The sequence below is a fragment of the Coloeus monedula genome (assembly GCF_965178545.1).
Source record: "Coloeus monedula genome assembly, chromosome: 15".
NCBI lineage: Eukaryota > Metazoa > Chordata > Aves > Passeriformes > Corvidae > Coloeus > Coloeus monedula.
This window is the reverse complement of record NC_138795.1, coordinates 9696252-9720287: the sequence shown is the minus strand read 5'-3', so window position 1 is coordinate 9720287 and position 24036 is coordinate 9696252. Positions and strand designations below refer to the sequence as shown.

The 24036-nt window shown below is 39.5% G+C and overlaps 1 protein-coding gene across 1 annotated transcript; it reads left to right on the top strand.

The window, feature by feature from the left end:
• The first annotated feature begins 3 nt into the window (after window positions 1-3).
• Window positions 4-23843, top strand: SEC24A (SEC24 homolog A, COPII coat complex component). Its single transcript, XM_082291294.1, has 23 exons — window positions 4-330; window positions 5097-5618; window positions 7048-7206; window positions 8871-8948; window positions 9266-9432; window positions 10016-10188; window positions 11175-11277; window positions 12053-12179; window positions 12513-12622; window positions 13002-13114; window positions 13770-13888; window positions 14533-14588; window positions 14910-15116; window positions 15413-15533; window positions 16074-16232; window positions 16744-16917; window positions 17002-17112; window positions 17503-17678; window positions 18701-18838; window positions 19486-19590; window positions 19730-19822; window positions 20333-20436; window positions 20838-23843. Exons 1-23 carry the CDS (start codon window positions 6-8, stop codon window positions 20950-20952), a joined length of 3555 nt encoding a protein of 1184 aa, XP_082147420.1. The 5' UTR covers window positions 4-5; the 3' UTR covers window positions 20953-23843.
• The last annotated feature ends 193 nt before the right edge of the window (window positions 23844-24036 follow it).

Below are 24036 nucleotides of genomic sequence, written 5' to 3'. Positions count from 1 at the left end.
CTCGGATGGGTTGTCTTCGGCTGGGTTCGTCTAGATTCGGCTCCGCTCGGTGCGACTCGGTCGTGTTCGTCAGGGTTCGGTTCCGCTCCGCTCGGGTCCGCCTCCCCGCTTGCCCGGCCAGCCCCGCCCATGGCCCCGCCCCTAAGCCGCAGAGCCGCTCCCGGAAGTGCCACGTGTCCGCAGTGCGGCTGCGCGTACCGCCCGGCAGTTCCGGTGGGTCCATCCCCCCCGCCCGGGCCGGTGCCGCCACACGGGCGGCTCCGAGCGCACCCGGCCGAGTCATGGCCCAGCCCGCCGGGGCCCCCGCCGGCCAGCAGCCCTACAGCAATGGTGAGTGCGGGGCAGGGCCGCGGGGCTCGACGCGGGACAGGGCCTGGCAGGGACGGCTCCCGCCCCGCGGCGCTTCCCCCGGGCCCAGGCCGCCCTGCGCCCCTTCGCCCTGGGGCAGCGGGGGCAGGGGACCGGTGCCCGCGAGCAGAGCGGGGGTAGTGGGTTCCGGGGACGGTCCGTTCGCTGCCCGGGTCGTTGGGTTACACCCGGCTGAGCTCGGTGGTGCCCTCCTGCAGCCCGGACACCCGCGGCCCGGGGCGAAACACAGCTGAATTAGGGAGGAAAGCAGGAAAGGAGCGGCAGCGATGCCGGGCTCCTTGTGTGACCCCGGGAGCAGGGGTGAGGTGCTATCGGACCGGGCCCTGCCCGAAGTGTCACTGAGGAAAACACAGAGCGGCTCACTAGGCAAAATAAATCTTCGTTGTGATTTATTTTCATGGCAGAAGCATCCCCGAGTAGATTTTTCTGTCGGTATGAACGACAGCGCCTTTCAGAGAGCCCGTGTCTCTGCTGCTGGGGTAGCACGCACGGCTCGAGCTGCCCCGGACCGCCCCTTGGCCCGGGTGGGCCCCTGTCGGTGACACGGGTGACACAGCCGAGGTTTCACCCTTTGGAACGGAGATGTACGTGTGGCACTGTGGTTATCGCTGAGCTCAGCCTGCGGTGCAGCGGGGCTTTCTTATCTTGTCATTCTCGTAAAGCCGACATTATCTGGTTCTTTGTGCTGCAAACTGGGAAACTCTTGGTTACTTTCTTCCCCTCAAAATGCATCTCTTTAAGACGAGATATTGAAGGTAAAACTGAACTTACTAGCCAGCGTTTTAAGACAGGAATAAGAAATTCAAGGCCAGCCTTGTCTCTGTGCCTGTTTTTGTTGCATGAGTGCAAATCTGTGCTGATGGAAGTGTCTCCTGATTTCACATACACAGACTGCATCCTCTGCACTTGCTTCCTTAATTATACACTTATGTGTTTCAGTAGCTGTGCTGCATCATAAGCAATTCAGTTATAATGAGATCTTTTGATTTTTCTTCCCCCTCCTCCTGCACAGTATGTTTATTGCTTTTCTTCAAAGTCATCAGCAAAACGACAATTTGCAATTAACTGTGTAGTTGCTTCTATGGTCAAGACAGTGGGAAGAGTATGAATGTCGTGTGGAGAGAGGCTCTGTTCTGGAGAGCTTATGATCTGAGCAGAGACTGTACAAAGAGAGTGTTTGCTAATGGAGTAACTGAGTGGGTTGATTTACAGACTGGCATTACTTTATTTATTTATTTACTTTGCTGATTTCCCTAGTGTCAGATTAAGCACATAATGGAAGTTATGGAGAGGCAGCTGAGAAAGAGGAATTTCAGGCTACTCAGCTGTCAGGTGTATGAAAAATAAAGAACTGAATTGTAGAGTTATGCAAATACTAGGTAATAAAATTAAACAATTGTTATAGTATGTTAGAAATAAGGTTTGGCTTGCTGGTCTTTGAAATAAATCAAATTGTTCAAGCATAGACTGCTCATAGCATTGCTTAAAATATATGTTGTGAAGGTGCTGTGATCCTTGACCTTTACACTAATCCCAAAGCTTTATAGAATAGTTTTAGGGATACTTAGTGCTGTAGTGGTGCTTACAGTGGTCTGTGAGGAAAGAAAACTGTCAGCAGGATGATAAATTGTTCTATAGCTGTCAGCCCTTCCTCGCAACTTGTTGCTTGCTGAAGTGTTAGCAGGTAACTCCCCGAGCTTGCGTGTCCACCAAGGCAGTGAATTGTCACAGCAGCACCGTGTGCTGCCTGGGAAATTGTTTATCACAGAGCATTGTGTTGCTTAGCAACAACCTTCCTCTCCTTCATTTCTGTTTGTCTTTTAATAGGACCAGTATTCTGTACTCATTTAATTGCAGGTGTCTAATTTGCTTTCCAGTTGATAGATCTGAAGTGCAAACATGAAAGAGAAACAATTCTTTTAGAACTGTTTTGCTCTTCTCATGTGATACCTTAACACAGTACTTTGAGGTCATGAGATGCTTTAGGAGCTGTTGGGTTTGGAGTCCAGTGGGTCAGGGTCAGCCTAAGTGGACAGTGGTGGTGACTGGTCCCATGGCATCTGTTGGGATGTAACTTTTCGGAGTGTTTACCTTTGCATCTCCCTGGAGCTTGGAGAGCCTGTGGCTGGCCAAAGTGATATGCTGAGTAACTGCCTTGGAGTAGGGGACAGTAAAATTCTGTGTGGTGGAAAATATTACTTGGATCCTGGCCTTCCACGTTAGTACTTTGGCCATTTTATAAAACCATCAAGCAACCTTCATATATATTCTGGTGCTATTCCTGATCTCTGAGAAATATTAAATGGCCTTGTGTTGCTGTAGAGGATTTGTTGTTAAATAGGCGGCCTTTCTTCTATTACTAATTAATTTCTGTGGTCTTCAAGTGTTGGCTGTTTTGCTGCTGTGTAGGTGAAGTAGCTCTTCAGTCCACACAGAATTCCTTGTTTGTTTTTGGCTCCACAGAAAACCAGCAGCATTTGGGGAAAGCTGAATAGTGTAGATACTCTTTGATGGGTCTCAGTAAAGAGGTCAGGTCAAGATGGGTATCTGGCAGCAACCAAACAGCAAGTCCTGAAAAGTTTTTTGTGCACCGTGAAACTCTCTGTAAAGGGGTTTTGCCCCTTAGTGCTATTTCTGTAGCTTTTTTGGCAGCTTTATGCAGACTTGTCTTGGAAACATGAACTACTACATGAGGGTATCGAGACTCTTCATTGTGCTTCTGGCTTTAAAAATAAAAATTGGAATTGGAACATTGTTCTGTGGTGAATTTGATTTTTATTTTTGCATAAGGTGCCATAGAAAATATCATGTACATCAGTTTTTGATATCACCTCACTTCCACTGATTTATCCTCAAGCAGGGAAAATAGTGCATAAGAGAGCAATCCAAGTACTCTGGTTTCTGCCTGGGATAGTCAGTCATGCCCTAAGATGAAAAATCAAGTTATGAAATTAATTTGTATTTGTTCTGTATTTTTCCTACGGTTTATAGTGATGATGTTATATCAGTGTTTGTGCAGATGCAGTCAGAAGATTTGATAAGAATTCATAATTTTTAAAGTTAGCAAGTTCAATTGCCAATGGGGTTTGTAAATCCATTGTTGGAAACCCATCTGAAACACTGCAGGGTAGTTTTTGAAGATTACTCATAACTGTAAGCATTTTCGTCTTTTTGAGCTTTTTATTTAAACACCCTTGATTTTAGAGAATTTTTAATTGCAAATATTTATGAGCAGCATTGTAAGGACCGCAGAGTATAACTGGATTTCCTAACTGAATGATAAATTGCATGTTGAAATTAATGGTTGGAGAATAATATGGTGTGTACCTTTTATGCACAAATAAGAAGCAGTGAGGATGAGATCACTGGCACTGCAGTAGTGATATGGACCTGTGCAATATTCAGTGAATTAACAGCTGTGTGTGACCCAGAGCCTAAGTTTTTCTAGGGAATGAGGAGCTGAATGATCAGTGCAGTGTTTGTCCCAATTAAGAATTTCAATGTATTCTGCATTTAGCTTAATTTATTGTCAGAAATGTGTGAGTTGCTTTAATTTGAAAATGTGAACTTGCTCACCTTTCAGAATTTAGCCATTATGTTTCTATAGGAAACGAGCCATCTTTGTTTTAATGTGTAACTGTGTGTGTGTAATGTCTCCAGTGTCTAAGCTGTGTTTTTAGGGGATGAGGAGAGCCACAATGTGACTGGCTGATCTGAATGATACAACACTGGAAAGTGTTTTGGTAGCGTGAAGGAGTCATGGCTGGCTGTGGCCTGCAATATTTAGTGTGTTCTGCTCAGAAGGGTTTCACTTGAAAATTGATAGTCTCTTTTCAGGAGGTCCATTTTGTGGCAATGGTATGAACAACCTGTGGTAGTATCTTTCTTGATGGAGCTCTTATTGCACTGGAAATCCCATGGGATTCTGTCAACCTGTTCCTCTGTAAAGCAGGAATCTGATGGTGCTCTTGCCAATGTTGTTTACTGTTTGGAGTTATTAGCCTTTTTTTCAACTTCTTTTCTTCAAATGAGTAAAACTCAGTTCACTTATACCAACCAACAAATGCACAAAGAGCATCATTAATCTGTCAAGTTTTATATTCCTGACTGGTGAATTATTTTATGATAACCTTATCCTTCATTCTTTGTTGGTGACCAGTTAGCCACTCACATGAGCAGTGTGTGTATGAATAATTCTCTTACTAAATTAACTGCAGAAACTTTCATAGATTAACTCTGTCACTTGAGAAGTAGTGCAGTGACCTATGCTGGCACTTGGCTGGCGGTGAGTTGTGGTAAGCTGTGGTGTCAGCCGTCATGTGAAATGGAGTTCTTACGCAATGGATCTTCCGCTTTCGGTCTGCTCATGTGTGCTACTGCCAGCGGTGTGGGACAGTGCTCCTCTGTGGGCAGCTTGCTTTTGGGGGTTTCTGAAGACTGGAATGGGATCCTGTGTGAGTTTCAATCCAGGAGCATGGATGGTACTGGAATGCTTAGTGATTGCAAGGTCACTGTAAAACAAAACAAAGATCTAAGTGTTGATAGCAAAATACTGCCACATTCATGTCCCTTGCTGTAGTACTTCTGTTATACCTAATGGTTTGAATTAAAAATGGCTTGGACTCTAATAAAATCCTAAGGAAAGACATTCACAGGAACATCTTTTATTTTCAGAAGTGATACACAGCACTGGCTTCCTAAAGAGTGTGGGTTTTTTTTCCTTCCAGGCCCCATTCAAAATCAGCTGATGCATTCCCCAGATGGCCAGGGATACAGCCCTGCGGTTCCAGGATCATACTCCCATCAGATGCCAGCAAAGGTTACTCCACATCAGTCTTCTGGACAGTATAGCTATAGTGGCTCTCAGAATGTTTCTCAATTAAACAATTACCAAGGACCTGGCCAGACTCTCAATAGACCACCAGTGGCAGCTTTCTCCGGGTCACCAGTACAACAACCAGGTCCTGTTCCACAAGTGCTGCCGCCTGCATTACAGAACTCAGCAGCTGTATCATCTGCTGGAAGCTTTCCTCCTGGAGCCAGCCCACCAGTGCTTTCAAACTGGCAGTACAGCCCGACTCCTGTGAGTCAGCCACTTGGGGCTCAAACAAGCCATTTGGCTCATGTGCCTGGGACAGGGTCAGCTCAGCCACCGTCATCATTATCAGGAAGTACAAATCCTCCAGGGAGTTATCAATATGCTGCTTCTCCGGGGGGTCCTTCACTGCAGAACAGCTACATGAAGCCAGGTAACCAGAACTTTTTTATATCTTACCAATGTCCATTTTTCAATGACTTTTTTTTAAAATAATGAATACAGAATTGATTCTGCAGTGACATTTTGCTTGTGGAAGATTGTCAAAGCAGAATCACCCATCAGAAATACATGGATGCTTTCTTTGGGTTAGAAATGGAAGTTCTGTGCACAGGTTGGGTTTTTCGGCTGGTTGGAGCAGGTAACTCCTGAATAGTGTCTCATAGTTTTGGGATGCTGTCTGTGGGTGATGCTGTTTCTGTGACCTTCACCATTTCCTGGGGTGGCTGTTGGAGCACTAGCATGTTTCAGTTCAGGACTTCACCATTGAAAACTAGTTCTGTTTAGTGAGCATGGTCATATTGTTGGATTTTCTGTAAGCACTTGATTCAGGTAGTTTTCTGAACAGCCTTAGTCAGGTTGATGCAAATAACTGGAGCACAGCCTGAAAAGAAAACTGAAAAGCATTCTGTGCTGTTGAAATAGAGGTCAGTTCAATGGAAAGCTTCCTTCCCCCAAACTTGTAATTTTCACATTTAATGATAATTGTCAGTCTTCAGAAAGTACTCTAAAAGTAGGAGACTTTGTTCCTGCTGCTTGACTGCTGGTATATGCAGAGGTAAAAGCTTTTCTAACACTAAATAGCTCTATTGTGCAACTTGTGATTATTATGGAAACACAGTTAATACTCAAGTTTCTCTTTGCCAAACTGCTGTCTGTTGTTACACAGCTTTTTTCTGACTGAGCATGCAAACAGGACTTAGGTAGAGAAATATTTTCCATGTAAAAGCAAATAATATTTCTTGTGAAGTGCTTTTAGCCTCATTAGAGATTTTTAGATGCTAGGTTTTTTTGTTATATGCCTGCCTAATTTTGTTACGATGTTCAAAATGTCTTAAGCTCACAGAATTTATGAAACTATTTCTGGCACTTAATTGGAATAAACAGTTAGTACTTTGAAATTAGTGAGGAAAATGCAGAGAAATTTTGGAAGGTGGCATATAAAATGAGAGCAAGTGTTTGGAATAAGTAATTTTTATATCCATTTAATCCTCCTGAGCAATTTCCCTGATATTTTTTTGTATAACAATGATCACTTTTAAAAATAAGTTAGCTTATTTGGTGATCACTCCAGACTTAGTTATAAAGTTGGGATGTTTTCAGTACATCTTGACATTCTTGCCAGCAATAGCAACAAAAAGCTGAAAGAAATCAGTAGCTACAGGAATCCAGAATGAGAAAAGCATGAAAGAAACAACCTGCAGTTGAGACCCTCTACCCACATATTAGATTTATGTATCTTATGCTGTTCATCCTCTGAATAACAGGAATATTTAGAATTCAATCTGTGTGTTTTTGTAACAAAATTTCTGTGACTTTTTTCAGCTGGGTTAAACTTCTCCTAAAAGTTAATCTCTTTATAGGAACTGCACCTCCACCAGTGACTCAGCCTTTAACTCCACTCCACCCTCCAAGGCCACCTTTAGGACCTCCACCAGTTGGTGGTCCACCTAGGCCATCAGCAGCGATAGCAGGACCACCTAGTGCACAGTCTCTGCTAAAATCAGCTGCAAACCAAGAAGGTAAGAAACAATTTGCTCTTTATGTTGAATTCAAACATGGCAACTTGCTGTAATATACAACCTTCAAAGTCGAACACATTGTTCTATTAGAGACTCAAATTGTAAAATTGATACTAATACAATACTAATAATTTAATCTGAAAAGAGCAGGTAAGGACCTGGAAAGAGGAAAAATTCTTCTTGTAGACAGACATTGATAAAATTTAAGAAATTAACACTTAAAAATAAATTTCCAAGTGCTGTTTTACATGGCCATGTCTCTTGTAGTTGGCATTGTGTTTTCCTTTTTTGTGGTAAAAAGCAATAGTGAAATTCTCATTTTTCTGCATCTCTGACTGCTGTGAGGACAGAAATCAATGTATGACTCCCTGTATTGTTCATTCTACAGCGAGAGCTAAAATGTGGACCTTGCATTTCTTTGCTGTTTATGTAGCTGTACCTTATTCTTCTCTGTGTAAAATCACTGAAGCAGTACACCTTGCATTTGTTGGTTTTCTGAAGGAAGTTACTAGAGGCTGTGAAGTGTCAGCTGTTGTAGAGAGATACCTGACTTTTTGTCTCCTGTGGGCCCTGCACAAATATGTCATTGTTTAAGAGCTCCTCAGGGCTCTGTATCAGACAGACTCCAGTTGTTTGGCATTTAGTGCCCATGCTAGATGGGGCCACGTGCGAGTCGGCAGCTTTATTTTTACATACATAGTTCTGTCAAAGCTGTTGGTTCCTTGCATGTTCACATGGACAGTTTATTGTGTGTGGTAGCTGTGTGAGTACAGTAATAGTATATTGAGATTTAGCTTAGTTTGGAATGTATGAAATGCATTAGAAACAGCTTTTGCTTAGAAAATATTCTCTTCTTAATGAAGAGAAACATTTTCAGAGTCCTGGAGAGATAAATATGTTTAGTCTATGAAGCAGGTTGGCTGCTGCTAGCAAGATTCAATGTGTAATGTAAGTTCCTTTTACTGGGTCATCTTTGAAGATTTTAATAAAAAATTGTAATAAAAATAGAGTACCTACTTCTCCTTCGCAATATATGGTTGTGTTAGTATATTTAGACATAGTTGACTTACCAAGAACTGTTCTTTGGGAGCACTCTCTGAGTTTCAAGGTTTTTCCTGTCTTAGATTGAATTTCTATCTTGACTGGTACGTAACTGTGTCAGAGCTGTTGCTGTTTGGTGAGCAGTAGTGGAATAAGTGTATAAGCGTAGGAATTTGGTGTTTCTATGAATTGTCAGTAGAAAAGGTTCTTCAGGGCACTTGGAAAACTGCAGCTAGCCTAAAGAGACTTCCTCTGCTGAGGAGGGAGTGTCCCCATACCCTTTACTGCATGTCGGCTTGGAAGCTGTGGCAAATCCCTAATCTAAAGGAATCGTAAAAGATTATTCAACCAGAAGTGTAGGGACTTTTGTTTTCCTTAAAAAAAAAAGATTGTGATGTTTTATGAATGTCCTTTGTTGAGGTAACCTCTGCAGGGGATGTGTGTGTGAGAAAGAGGCCAAAGTGTATATTTAATTTAGTTTCATCCTGGGTCAAAACCAAAGTAGATTCAAACTATGCTTGTCTTAATATTCATCCAGCAAATAGGATTTTTTTTTGCAATTACCTCATTGAAACTTATTCATAACTTGTGCAAATTTTTCCTGTGGTTGTTTTTCTTAAAAGGTGATGCCAGATCTGCTGCCACTGATGGGTCTGTAGTGCAAAACAGCTACGATGCAATTGAAGGTGGTGGCCTCATGGGTAAGGCTTTGGGAGTAAAAATGGTTGTTATTATTATGGAACTTCTAAGAGTCTGGGAAAGATGAAAGTTTAATCATTTGTGTAGAAACATATGTACTTGGTTCAATGCCTGTCTTGAAGCTAAATACAAAATTTGAAGCACTGACAATTAGCATGTCTTTGCCTGTAGAATGTAAAGCGGGTGAGAAAACCTTTCCAAAGTTGACAGGAGCTGTATTTTTTACTCTTAGAAACTAAACAGGCAGCTCTCCTGTTGCACTAATGCCTCAAGTAAGACACAGTTCTTCAGCAATTAAGTATGTCTACTCTGCTTCCAGCAACTCCACATCATTCTCCTGCAGCCCCAAATCTTAAAATGAATAGAAGTGTTGGGTATTCCTACCCTGCCTTACCTCCAGGCTACCAACATACTTCTCCACCTGGAGCACCAGGAATGAATGCATCTACTTTGCAATACCCAGATGGATCAAAACATTTCCACCAGGTAAAGATTGTCTGGTTTTTATCTCAGTACTACCTCTGGTGGGGGGGTGTGGGTAAAGAAAAGTGATGGTTGGTGTGTGTTGTGCATCCCTGGGGTGCTGCTTCTTTTGTTCCCTGTTTGGGCACCATTTGTTCAAGAGGACAGACATAGCCCAGAATGAATGCTTTTGCCTGTGACTTGGTACCAGTTTGGAAAAGCCATGTGCCAGCTCTTTGTGAATTGTTTCACCCTCGTATCTGTTCAGGATGTTTCTTTTGAAACTTTCAGCTGCTTTTGGCATGTTTCTCTTCCCTGGCGTTGTTATTATTAGCTGAAGTATTTGGGTTTTTTTCCCCTGAACTTTCAAAGTGAACTGACCAACACTTTCATCAGCTGAGCCTCTGTATTTCAAGAGCTTTATAACCATGTTATGCTACTTTTTTTCCTCATATTATGTTACATGCATAAGTCAAGTTCATGTGACAATATATGCGTGCAATGGCAGTTAGTACCTGAGCAAAACAAACTGAAATGGACTTTTAAATGGACTGTGGGTTTCATCCAAATAATTGGTGTTAATTTTTGAAATATTATTTGACTCTAGCCTGCCCTGGGCCCTAATCACTTAACTGCATCAATGAGTGGCCTGAGTCTACAGCAGGAAGGGTTAAGACCTGTGAATCTTCTTCAAGAAAGAAATATTCTTCCCACAACCCTCTTGAAGGCTCCTGTCCCCAACTTGCATGAAGACATCCAGAAGCTCAACTGCAACCCTGAGTAAGATTATGCATTTGCTATAACTCATCAAAATAGATAGAAGTATAAATTCCTACTTATAAACATAATTTCACAAAATATTTTCTTAATTTTATGAGAAGAAAATATTGAAAATGGGATTCACTGTGTTAAGATGAAGGCAGTAAGTGGGTTTAACTTTGAAGAGAGAAAAAGCATCTGTGTAGAAAGTATGAGGAAAAGTTTGCTTGCAGAGCAGCTATAGATAGGTACAGTACAAAAATTTTATGCCTGGCAGTGGGTATGGATGAGAAGATATAAAATGAGAGTTAATTCAGCCAGGGGAGGTACACCAAAAAGATTGTGCATGAAGAAACATGGATGACCTCTGTACTGAAAGTAACCATTTAAAACAATGGAGCAAATGAAATTTCAAAGAAGAGGCTGGCAGTTGGTTAATCAATTATCCTCTCTGAGGAGACCAACCAAAGTGTGTATAGCCAGGGACTCCTGCTTTGCAAATATTTTTATGGTAGATAAAGGAAATAACAGCGCCTTTGTGACGTTGTTCATGCAAACAAGCTGGACAGGATTTGCAAAACTGCCACATACATGTGCACTTTGTGGAAGCTGCTGAGTGCTCAAGACTCAGGAAATGATTGTGGGGTTGTTTATAGTTACTAAGTTTTTAAAACCGCTTTTTAAACTTTGCCAGTTCTGATTTATTCCAAAATAGCATTTAGTATATAAAGATTTGGTGGAATTTTGAGTACTGTTAGGCTTAACTTTGACTTGAGTGACTAAAATGACACTCAGTTCTGTGTAAAGAGTATTTGTATAAAATAAGAACTCAAAGTATGTACTGTGGGTCAAGCTCAGACAGAAACAAAATTATTTGACAGAGATGGAGAAGATCTTTTATCTGGAAATGGAAATTCACCATCAACAGCTCTAGAAAAATATACTGTACTACTGAAATCATAATTTATTTGAAAGCCTCTGAAAATAACCCTTTGTCCTCCATGTAGGTTGTTCCGCTGTACCCTGACTAACATTCCTCAAACTCAGGCCTTATTGAATAAAGCCAAACTTCCTTTGGGGCTCCTGCTTCATCCTTTCAAAGACTTATCGGTATGAGAAATATTCAAAACTTTACATGCTGAAATATCAACTATGCCTTTACTAGAGTCCAGACAATGGACAATGAATTATAAAACAAGGGCAGGTATCTTGGCCCAGAAGAACTACCATAGTAACTGACGTTTCCTTCTTCCATACAGATCACTGTAATTTTTCTGAATTATTTGTCCCTACCATTTTTAAACCTTCAGGTCTCACTTCTTAATAAAAAAGAAACCCTCCCAAACCTCAAAAAACAAAAAGCTTGAAGGCAGCACAGAATTTGGACTATGATAGAAGGCAACACATCAGAATTCCAGGTTGTCATGTATCAGTTGTAGTTACTCATTTCAGATCTAGTACTAAACTCAAGACTTGACAAAGCTGAAGGGATTTGGATGTCATGAGATAGCTAGGAGACTTTGAATTTAGCAGTGTCTCTCTTAAACACTGGGGTTTTTTCCCAGTTTAATTAATTTTTCAAAGATGTGGGCTTTTTTTCCCCTGCTTTTTGATCTGTATTGGGTACAGGACTTAGGCTTAAACCATCAGTGTAAAATTCAAGAATTTAGAGGCTTGAAAAGGGAATGTATGCAGTCAAATATGTTAGAGCTCAGTTCCTACCTGTTGTATTAAGGAATTGTAGGGGTGTTGTGAGGATACAAAAGTACTCCTTTCAACAAGGATGCTTTGACTCACTAGCCAGGACACTGTAGGTGGTGGTATTACCACAAGTGAACAGCTGCAGGGTGAGGGTGCTTTAAAACAGGAAGCTTTTCTTTTCCAGCAATTGCCAGTGGTCACTTCCAGTATTATTGTGAGATGCCGTTCCTGCCGGACGTACATTAACCCTTTTGTCAGCTTCCTAGACCAAAGGAGATGGAAATGCAATTTGTGCTATAGAGTGAATGATGGTAAGTTTTAAATGGGCTTTGAAGTGTTGCAATTAACCTTTTCCACCTTGGCCTTTGAGACTGGAGTGTTGTTAGCCACATCAGTAGGGGGATTGTTGTCAGTCACTCTGGGAGTCATGAGAAATGTTTCCCAGCGATAGTGGCGTCCCTAACAAAACACAATAAGCCCAAGTGGTCCCTCAGGGTACCCTTGAAGGTGACAAGTGTAAGTGAATTATACTGCCTAGTGTAGTTCTCCACGTGTTGCCCAACAAAAGAGTTGATGTATTTGTTTTAAAATGCAGCACAACTAATACTACTGTGAAATACTAATATATAAACATATCTGCATAGTTCCTGAAGAATTCCTGTATAATCCTGTGACAAGAGTTTATGGAGAACCTCATAAAAGACCTGAAGTCCAGAATGCTACTATTGAGTTTATGGCTCCCTCTGAATACATGGTAAGGCTTTATTTACTTGTACTTATTCTTTCCCTTTGTTTTATTTTCAGAGGGAAGTCACAGAAAGCTTTGTTTCAGAGCATGCTTTCCAGTTCAGTAGAACAGCTGTTGCCTTAAGGAGTGTATCCAAGAACTCATGGGGAGAACTTCAGAGAGTTCACTTCTAAACATTTATGTCAAAGTTGTTCTGTATTTAGAATATGTAGGTCTCTTCTGAAGAAAACTAGAATTCTGATATTACCAAATAAGAGGCAAATGCATTCAGAAATTTTAGCTATCATCTGCGTGCTGTTTTAACAGTTTATACTTGCATTGGAAGGAATAAACCAAATTTAACAAATGCTATTTGAAAATTAAAGGTAATCTTTTCTTTGCTCAGCTGCGTCCACCTCAGCCGCCTGTGTACCTCTTTGTGTTTGATGTCTCTCACAATGCAATAGAGACAGGATACTTGAATACAGTCTGCCAGACCTTGTTAGACAATCTTGACTTGTAAGTACTTTTTTCTTAAAATCTCCAATTTTCATTCCTCTTAAGAAACTTGTGATAGACACCAACATGCCAGTCCTTTCTGTCTGGAAGACAAATTTCCTGGTGTGGGCTAGCAATGGCCAGTGTTGTGTTAAAATGTACCATAAAGCTGTAGTCTTTTTCCCATCACAGCTACACCAGTGTAAAGGGTAATTTTGAGGCTTGATTTTCAGTCTGACTCTTTCCTACATGCTTCACCAATCCCCAGAAGAATATAAGCATGTTTATGATATATTTTGAACTGTATTTTTTAAAACCTGAAATTTAGATAAGTATTTGCTGACAAGAGTCATACATCTAATAAACTTTTCATAGAACGCATACTGTTTGAACTTATATAAACACTAGTTGGTATTTTGCAGTTTATTTCTTCCTTTTCTTCTACTGCTGATTACCCTCTTAAAAGGTTTTCACATACCTGCTAGGTGGCTCTACCATGAGTTCCTTTTCTGTTGTGGCTTTTGTTCTGTCCAAAATGACTTAGTGAAGTTCTTGCAGTCTAGCTGTTAAGCTAACTGCTTGGTAAGAACCATGGAGAGGTGCAGTGGATGTTAAAAAAAAAACCCCTGCAGAAACGAAATTTCATCTCTTTGAATACCATATGTCTCATTTTCAGGCTTCCTGGGAACACTAGAACAAAAATAGGCTTCATAACGTTTGACAGCACAATCCATTTCTACAGTCTTCAGGAAGGTCTTTCTCAGCCTCAGATGCTTATAGTTTCAGATATTGAAGGTATGCAGAAATGAATTTTGTCATCAGTACCTATTAATGACTTCTGGTTATGACAGCCTTTAAAAATATGTATCTGGTGGGAGTTTCTAGATCACACCATTAATCTCTCTAGTAATGACTTCAGAAGTACCATATGTGTGAGTTTGTTTATGAAGATATATCCCTGATGTCTGAGCAATGCTGTGGCTGCTCATGACTTCAAACATGAAGACAGCCTTCCTAACTTCTAGTTTAATTTGTACAATTCTCTAGATTCCTCTTGAAATCCCAAATACTGATGCTGGATACATTTCTATAGATTTTCTGGTGGCTGGTGCTTAGTGCTTGTCCTTCTGCCTTTTGTTTCAAGTCACCTTTCACCGGATGTTATTGGGCAGGGTAGAATGAACACTGGAAATATTCGCTATGTGATTTTATTTAATAATCTTGATTATCCTTCAGCCCGGTTATTGTTACTCTAACATGGGATTCTAGCCACAGGAATGCTTATGAGAAAAAAAAGAAATCCACATAATTATGTTTACATGGGTTAATACACTGATACTGTGTATTTTTTCCAGTAAGTATGATGGTTGGCAAATAAAGTCAGGGAAAGCTTGATGTGTTTTTAAAAGATAACTCAAGTAATTTTTTTTCCCTTTCAGATGTATTTATACCAATGCCGGAAAACTTATTAGTAAATTTAAATGAAAATAAAGAGGTAAGAAGCAAGGACTTTCTTACATAACTTGTGACATTTACATAGATGGGGATATGTTTGGTAATTTTTTGATTAATTAATGCTCACTAACACCTGCTGTTCAAATGCCAGGTGTGAGGCAAAAAAAAAAGAGGTCTTTCATCTCTGTCATTGTAAATTCTTGCCAACCTGAAACAAGACAGTACTTCAATTTTTCTAGGACTTTCTCTTTACTACCTTAATATTCGAAGTGTTAATACTTGGTTATGTTCAGCAATCAACTCTAAATAAGGTAGAAAACCATGAAAACTCATAGGCCTAATACTGTTTTCTCACTTGCAGCTAATTCAAGATCTGTTGAAGACATTGCCACAGATGTTTACTAAGTCCCTGGAAACTCAGAGTGCTCTGGGGCCTGCACTACAGGCTGCCTTTAAACTGATGTCCCCCACTGGAGGTAGAATCACTGTCTTCCAGACACAGCTCCCATCTGTGGGAATGGGAGCACTAAAGTCACGAGAAGAGCCAAACCAAAGAGCAACAGCAAAGGTTCGGAAAGCAAAAAGATTGAGAGTACTAACAACCCTGTTCTGTGCATGTAGGTGGTTCTGGGATTGCCTCTTCTGGGTTAATTTTGTGCTTGTCTTGCTCCTTTGTTAAAGTAGTAGAAAAAACAAAAGAAAAACCAAGCAATATAAGCACAAATTAATTACCTAATTTTTTAAAATAAGATATTTTTAATCAATGATTTAGAATTGTTTATTAGTGTCCCTGAAAACAGGCAATAGATGTATGAATCAATCTGAATTTGCTTTGTATTTTGTAATACTCCGCTGTGTTAACAGGACATACATCTGACACCATCGACTGATTTTTACAAGAAGTTGGCCTTGGACTGCTCAGGGCAACAGGTTGCAGTGGATTTATTTCTTCTTAGTGGGCAATATTCTGACTTGGCTTCTCTAGGTAAGTCATATCAACCTGTTTTGGGGCATGTAACTCTTGTAATTTGAGCAAATGCTACATTAGAATCCGCATTAATATTTAGTAGATGAACCTGACTTGAACTAATCTAGTGTGTCAAGATGCAAACTTATCCTTGCTGAGCAGTGACAGTGAATAGAATGTAATCATTCAGTCCTGATTTAACCTACTTAGTCTCGTGTCCTCCCTTAGTGAGTCAGGATTCTTGTGCTACTGATATAAGTAGCTGAAATACTTTTTCTTTTTATGCCTTTTAGCCACCAGTGTAATTTTCTTTAGAGCAAGTTTTATTAGCATTTTAAATATTTTTCTCTATTTAACCAAACTTTCAAGTGACAGCAATTTCAGGTCAATAGAAAATTATTTCACACCTGAAACTATCACATACTAGGAGATACAGTTGTGTTACATCTGTGTCTGTAACTGTGTATCTGAGCGATTTGCAGGTGTGAACAATTTAATAATTTAAAGACTACAGCAGCAACTGTCTGCACTCTACAATGTATGCTGGTTTTGTTTCAGGTTGCATATCAAGGTATTCTGCAGGTAGTGTCTACTACTACCAATCTTACCATCATAAACACAACCCTGTCCAGGTGGAGAAATTGCAAAAAGAACTGAAGCGATATTTAACTAGAAAAATTGGGTTTGAAGCTGTCATGAGGATAAGATGCACCAAAGGTCTGAATTCACCTTCTTAGATTTTGGGGGGATGGAGAAGAGGGAAGTGGGTGTTTGCGACTGTTTGAGAACATTTTCATTGGTATTCTAGCTATTTTGTAATCTTAAATGATTAGAAGGCAAAGATTAGAAAAGTAAAATTCAGTACCAGGGATAAGACAGTTTTTTAAAGATTGTATTTGCAGTGTGTTTTCTGGCATCCAAGTTCCATTTTATAATGGTCAAAACTGGAAATTTTGCTGGACTGCTATTTCAGCAAGGGACTGTTTTTATAATCTAGATACTTTCTACTACTGTGCATTGATTTGCCTTGCTAATTCCCACCTTCTGCTAGGCTTTATGGATTCTTTGGATCAGTAGTCAGTTTGCGGTATTTACTTTTTCTGAAGATAATGTATTTCACTGAGAGGGAACATTTCAATACAGAGTCATCTACATTGATGGCAGATCTGTGTATGGTACCTGTACTTCACAGCTATAAAATCCAAACTGATTCATTACTATCTTGTAGGTCTCTCCATTCACACTTTCCATGGGAACTTCTTTGTACGATCTACAGACTTGTTGTCATTACCCAACGTAAACCCAGACGCAGGATATGCTGTGCAAATGTCAGTGGAAGAGAGTCTTACTGATATGCAAGTTGTTTCTTTTCAGTCAGCTCTCCTGTACACCTCCAGCAAAGGTAAGGTTAGACTGAGCCAACAGTGGCATTTGTAGTGTTGTTCCATAAAACAAGTATGGAGGCTACAGTTTTCTTTTCTTGCAGGTGAAAGACGAATTCGTGTCCACACCATGTGCTTACCTGTTGTCACAACACTGAGTGATGTGTACCTAGGAGCAGATGTGCAGGCCATCACAGGGCTCTTAGCCAACATGGGTGAGTGTGCTAAGAGCTTGTTTGAATATGCGTGGATCGTATCCTTAAAGCTCTGAGCAATAATCCTCTGGGATGTGGCATTAGAAGAAAAGGTTCTCCCTTGTTCTAAGAGTGCTTTCTAAGTTGCAAACCTAAGAGAGTTTTGGTTTTAATGCTTGGCTTAGGTGGAGGATCAGTAGAGCTGTGTATGGTCACCTGGACTTAGGCTTAGCCTGGTGCATCATCATGGGCCCCCAGCTTTTTTCTGAAGCACTTGACTTCCCCTTGAATGTAGTAAAAGCTTAAGATGCATCAACATATATGATAAAAATGAGAGAAGTTAATGTATGTGGCTGTATTCCTGCCAAGGGAGGAAACCCCTCTTATGTGAGCCTTGTACTCTGTGTTTAGCTGTGGACCGCTCCGTTTCTGCTACGCTGAGCGATGCTCGGGATGCCTTGGTCAATGCAGTGATAGATTCTTTAGCTGCTTATCGCTCATCCGTGCTGAGCATCCAACAGCCTGGGCTCACAGCTCCACACTCGCTGCGGCTCTTCCCACTTTATATACTGGCACTCTTAAAACAGGTAAGAGGGGAAAGGAAGCCAGGCAATAGGATGATTCTGTTTGGCAGGTCAGCCTGAAGTAAAAGGACAATTCTTTGATGGAGAATGATTTAGTTTAAAAGCAGGAATTCAGAAGTGTGTGTAAAACCAAAAGTACAAATGTTTTAAGCACTGGAAGAGCAAAGTAATAGACACTGACTGGTGAAGAGAATGTTTCAGGGTAGTGATGATAGTGTTTTCTCAGGAATCTCATTTTTGTGCATTTCTGGAAATGTAGATCCACACAGCAGTTCAGTGCAGATTAGAAGAGAGTTGGGTGGGTGGCAGAGAGGGAGTTGGCTGGCTGTTCTTGCAGTAGGTTTAAAGCATTTCACAGTATTTGCTCAATGGAAGTATTTTTAAATTTAATTTCCCTGAACTGATACTTTAAGTCATTTAAGTGTTGGACGAACTGGTTTTCTGTTTCAAAGAGAAGTTTAGGATTCATACATCTTGATTAGGAATTAACCAGCATGTTCATACTGAGCTTTTTTATGTGAAAGGCTTGATAAGCATTTGACCCAGTCAAGTGGGAGGAGTGAGCCCTCCTTTGATTTCTAGCTGTATTTTTGGTCCCAATAAGCCAGCAGTATTTCTTTCCTTTAAATACAGACCTAGGATTCTGTACATTGAAGCCAGTTGTAAACTGCTCCAATATTCATTTTAAATTTCATCAGGTAGCATTTTTGAGGTGCATGTTAGAGAGATATATTTCAGGGTGCTTTCATCTCAGCTGTAGTGCTCTCTAGAAAGGATTGATGGTGCCAGGTCGAGCTTAATTCTAAAATCCAGAAATGGGAATAATGAGACTTCTATGATTTATATGTGGAACACTTGAAGAGAACTATGGAGAAGTAAAATAGCAGAAGTAAAAGACCATGAGAAAACACTTAGGGCACATCTCTAAAACTTAAGTAAGTTAGAAATAAGCAGTAGGTGATGTGTGAAATTCAGTTTATCTTGCTTTGCTTTAATGGTTAAACTAAATGGCTGATTTTTTGCAGAAAGCATTTCAAACTGGGACAAACACACGTTTGGATGAACGCATCTTTACCATGTGTCAGGTGAAAAACCAGCCCCTTGTTTACCTCATGCTCATGACGCATCCCAGTCTGTACAGAGTTGATAATCTCACAGATGAGGTGAGTCTTTGCCTTGCTACATAATCAGTTGGATCCCAAAGATTTGTGTGATGTGAAAGTAAATGTTAAAAATCTCCCAAGTTTTCCATATTAAAGCTGCACAGCTAAAATACAATGTTTCATATTCTCCCACTTGTTGCATTTATGAATTTGTTATTTGGAACTGGATTGATGAATTCTGGAGAGAAGCTGTGCTTTGCTATGGATGGATGGGGAAGGTTTTTTCTAACTTATTTCATCTTTGCCTTGTATCATTATCTTGTGCTATAAATCCCATATACATTAAGATATCATAATGTGTTTTTTGTCCCTTTGTAGCTTCCTTTATTTTAAAATGTCAAGAAGTTTTGAAAGCAGGGAATGTTTATGTAAAACCCTGAACAATTTTAGAAATCACATATTTGGTACATAACAAATGGGATATTCCAGTTCTAGAACTAATTAACTAAGATACATTTGATGAAATTCACCCTCTCTAAATAAAACTTTAGGATGTATTAGCAAATTATGCACTTTGACTTTAGTTAAACTGAGAAAAACATTCCAGCTCCAGTATTCAGTGTAATAGATCCTACTTTTATTTAACATTCTCTTCTGTTTCTTTGCAACAAGATGTGAACCACTGTTTTTCTTCTTCCTTCTTTTAGGGGGCTCTTAACATAAATGACAGAACTATACCTCAGCCACCCCTTCTCCAGCTGTCAGTGGAGAAGCTGAGTAGGGATGGTGCTTATCTTATGGATGCTGGCTCTGTAAGTTGTGTGGTGGTGGGGATTTTAAAAAGCATCCAAATTTACTTGGTGTGTTCTTTTTGAGAACCCAAAATATGTACAAGACTGCTGAGGTGTGTTTTGGGTTGGATTAATGTTGTTATTGATGGGTGTCTTTCAGGTGATGTTTCTGTGGATCGGAAAGAACTGTGGGCAGGGCTTTATCAGCCAAGTCCTTGGAGTTCCAAATTATGGCTCAATACCACAGAATATGGTACGTGCTTGCTCTGCTGTACATCAGTCATACAGTGCTGCCAAAATATCATTTGCATGAGAATTAAAATACCACTACTCAGATATTAGCCCTCTAGTGGTATAGGTCCAGATTCAAGGAAAGAAATAATTTCTGTTACCTCTTGGAGTTTCTCCCTATGAAAACACAGTAGGAAGAGGCTGACAATGATTGAGTTTCTTGGACCTGTGGGAGCAGACTAAGAACCCTTGCAAACAGTGAGCACAGTGGGTTAGTGGGAAATCCTTTAGTTTCTGCAACAAAACAGGAATCAATCACAGTTCAGTCATTACCATTCTGACAGCTGATAGCAGTTTAGTGCTCTTGACTGTTTCAAGCCCTTTTGAAGAAGACAAGACTGAAACTATACATCACAAAATGTATCTATCTGGGTTTTCTTTATGCCTAATGAGTTGGGCTAGGTCAAGTGTTCCTTTTAGTGTTTTTCTGAAAAATACCCTGTTTGTATTAATGAAACCCTTTGCCTTTCAGACACATCTCCCAGAACTTGAAACTGCAGAATCCATCAGAACACGAGCTTTCATTTCTTGGCTGAGAGAACAGAGACCTTTCTTTCCTATACTATATATAATAAAGTAAGTGGTTTTTAACAGTCTTCTTGCTTCTTCAGCAACCTGTTAACAATACATACTTGGATATCATATACTGAGCTTTCTTAATGGAATTCTTAATGATAGTGTGTGCTGTGCTGACAGATTTGACTGTATGACTTATGAGTTATCTCAAATTAGAATGTCAAAAGACTAAAAAAGACTAAATGTCACAGGAGAATGTTTAGTTAATGTCAGATAAGTGAAGTAAATGCTGGTAAGAGCACTTATTAGCATTAATCACTACTAAGGGCTATTTGACATCCTCTTTTCATATGTTCTTAAGCTCTTGAAATGTCTTGCCACTTGACCTGTAACTTTATTAATGCACAGTAGCCCTTGGCAAATGTTTTTTTCACTCAAGCACTTACGTTTTTGTTTTTAAGGGATGAGAGTCCATTGAAATCAAGTTTTCTGCAAAATATGATTGAAGACAGAACAGAATCAGCCTTATCATACTATGAATTCCTCCTTCATATACAGCAGCAAGTGAATAAATGAAACACTAGCCTTTGGCTCACTTCTTTAAGGAAAGATTTTGCAGTAAAGAATGATTGTGCTTGTAATATCTTCATTAAATCTGTGGCCTGAGGCAGTTGTTGAGAAGTTCTCACTGTGATTTCAACGAACTAAAGCAAATAAAGGACCACATCTGAGAATCAAATGTGCAACTACATAATATTGTACCTTAAAAGAAAATCAAACTGTTGGAACTGGTTGAGCACCTTTAATTTGCTGCAAATTGTGTTTTTACTATAAGTAGTTGCAGCATGAAGTACATTTACAAAGGCAATACTGCAAAGGTGAAATACATTTTGTAAAATAAAGAGTTCTTTGTTGTTCAAAATGTATATTTCTGTAACTTTCTGCTTTTTTTTTTTTTTCTTTTCTGCTAGATATAAAACCTCACAATACTGATCATGATTTGCAGGGAAATTCTTTCTAAGTGCATCCAGTGATTACAGGCACAGCATCTCAATGTTCATCTTAATGCTTAAAGTAGCAATGAAAGAAGTGTTCATTGTGAAATGAACAAATGCTTATGAAGTGTAGAATCCAGTGCTTGGATTGGATTATGGCTAATAGGACTAAAGGTGAGCTTAACCTGGATAAGGTGGATGAATTTGTTGAAGCTAGTAATAAGTCAGTATTCTAATTTTTAAAATGATGGGGAAGAGTGGGCCCTACATAAGACAGATTTTAGAAAGCTGTTGGCTGAGTTGGCAGCAAAAGTAGACTTAGATGGTAAGCTTTGCTTTTCTTCAGTAGAAGGAATAGTTTTAATTTTAATTTTATGAATGGTGTGGGAGGGGAAGGGCAAGAAAGGTTATCTCAGATTTTGTTTGGTTTATGTTCAGTAGACTTTTGGCTCTTGTTGACATTAGGAATGTTGAGCCCCTCAGATCTGGTGTGTTTCTGAAGCAAGTTTGTTGGTAGCACTTCAGACCAAATGTTGGTCTGTGACATTGAATATTCTGACAAGAAAATTGGAAATTATTTTTCCAAGAACAAAGTTATCATATTGCATTTGAAGATTTGTATATGGTTGCAGAAATGCCAGAAGTTTTTGAAAAAAAGGGGGTTTTGCTGCAGCTGTGTAATGAGCCCAGGTCTAAGGCCAGTGTGCACCAAATAAAAGCTTTAACTATACTCTCAGATCCTGCCAGAGCTACAGATTGAAGCTGACATCAGACTTGAAGTGAAAATTTATATACAAAAAATATTTAAATAATTTTATAGAAGTGTATGGATAGTTTTTCTGTTTTGAAGATTAAGCTATCATTGATAGCTACCAATGTAAAGAGTATTTAAGTTACTGTATCCCAATGCCCATGGAAGTGTTGCATATGGAAAAATCTTGGCTTGCTTTTTTTATTTAATAGTGGTAAACTTAAAGGTCTCGCAAAACTTTCTGGGGCAAGTAACTTGAAGAGGTAAAACACTTGCGAGTGGTCAAATGTACTGTGCTTAGGACATTTGGAGATAAAAATGTCAGTAGGGTCAACATTTGGGTAAACATTTGCTCCCATTTCAAGCTATAGCTGCACATGATTGTCAGGAGTTGCCTTACTTTAGGGGAGGAGGAGTTCCTTGGGAGAAATTGTTCTTGTTCCTTGAGCACAAGAAGCTAAAGTTCAGAACAATGCTAAAACAGCATGAAAACATTATTATAGAACCAATTTAAGCTTCCCTGTCTGCTGCTTCTGTAGCAAACAGGAATATATTTACTTGAACTGCTTTTCAGAGAATTGCACAGTTTCTAGTCATAGTGAAGAGGTTTCTTTTAAGTTTTGACAGTATGGTTTTTTTTCCAGGGAGGGGGAAAGGAGTCTCTTCATTTAAATCATAAATGGAACCTCTGCACTTGCATAGGTTCTGCCCTAAACCTTGTGTTTTGGGTATATTATCACTCAGATGTTGAACTGAAAACCATCCTTGCATCAAATAGCCCACCCAAATTCTGTTTCTTACTGTGACTGTATTTTGCTACTATATCCCTTTTTTTAAGAAACACAAATACTCGAGATGGCCTCGTTGCTTTATGTACACCAGACTAATGGTTGAAGATGCCAGTCTTTGTGGCAGTTAACAAGCTTGAATTTGAGTCCCTAAGTTTTACAGAGCAAAACATGATAAATGAGTCAGATGAACCCTCTCAGAGTTCTCTTCACTTTGAAAGAAATTCTGTATTGAACTTTGTTAGTTTATCCCCTTGCAGTGGGGAAGGCCTGCTGGTTCACTTGTACTGCTGTAATGGAAATACAGGAAACATTGACACACACACTACCTGTGATTCCTCATTTTTACATACAGTTGAAAAATGAGGACACTGAAGATGGACTGCAAAAGTAGGCAAGAGTGGCTCTGGTACTTAGATCTCAGCACGACAACTCTACCATTGTAAATGTGTGGTAGAGGTGTGTCTATTTTTGTAGTTGGACACTTTTTAAAAACTGTTTCTGTATTTGACACATTAGTGTTCAGCCAACATCGTTACCATCCATTTTACTTTGCTTTCATTATTGTTTTAAATTTAATATATTTGAGTCTTAAGTCCACACAGACTGTGTTGCAATAAGTAGAATGATTCACTTTTATTTAGAATTAATTTCTTAACAGAATTTAATCAAAGATGCAGAATGGCTGTTAAGGGACCAGTAAATGTGATTTTAAGGTTCTGTTTACTATTATGGATGTAATCCTTATAGTAAGTTTAATTTTGTAAAGTAGTGTATAATATTGTAATATTAAATCTTTGTTCTCTGAACTCAAACATTTGATCTTCAGTATGAAGTTATAAATCTTCCCCATTCTGAATTTGAGACAGGATTTACTTGTCCTCCTTTTTACAGTTTGTAATTTTCACTGTTTTATTCCTGTAAAAAGTCATTTGTAACACATGCAAATGCTTATTTTATCTGTGCTAATTTATCAGATTTGGCTACTCAATAAAATTAATTGAAAGAACTCATGCAAGTCCATCACTCCTTTCTTGTAAATAAAAATAGAACAATGTATTTAATCAATTGAGATAAATACCATGTTGGTCACAGGAGCCAGCTGACAGTGATGGTTGAAATTTAG

Coding starts and splice junctions, on each gene's coding strand:
- SEC24A (XM_082291294.1), top strand. CDS start 6: ATGGGTTGTCTTCGGCTGGGTTCGTCTAGATTCGGCTCCGCTCGGTGC. Junction 13,115..13,769: donor TTGTTAGACAATCTTGACTT/GTAAGTACTTTT, acceptor TCTCATTTTCAG/GCTTCCTGGGAACACTAGAA. Junction 19,823..20,332: donor GCTCAATACCACAGAATATG/GTACGTGCTTGC, acceptor TTTGCCTTTCAG/ACACATCTCCCAGAACTTGA.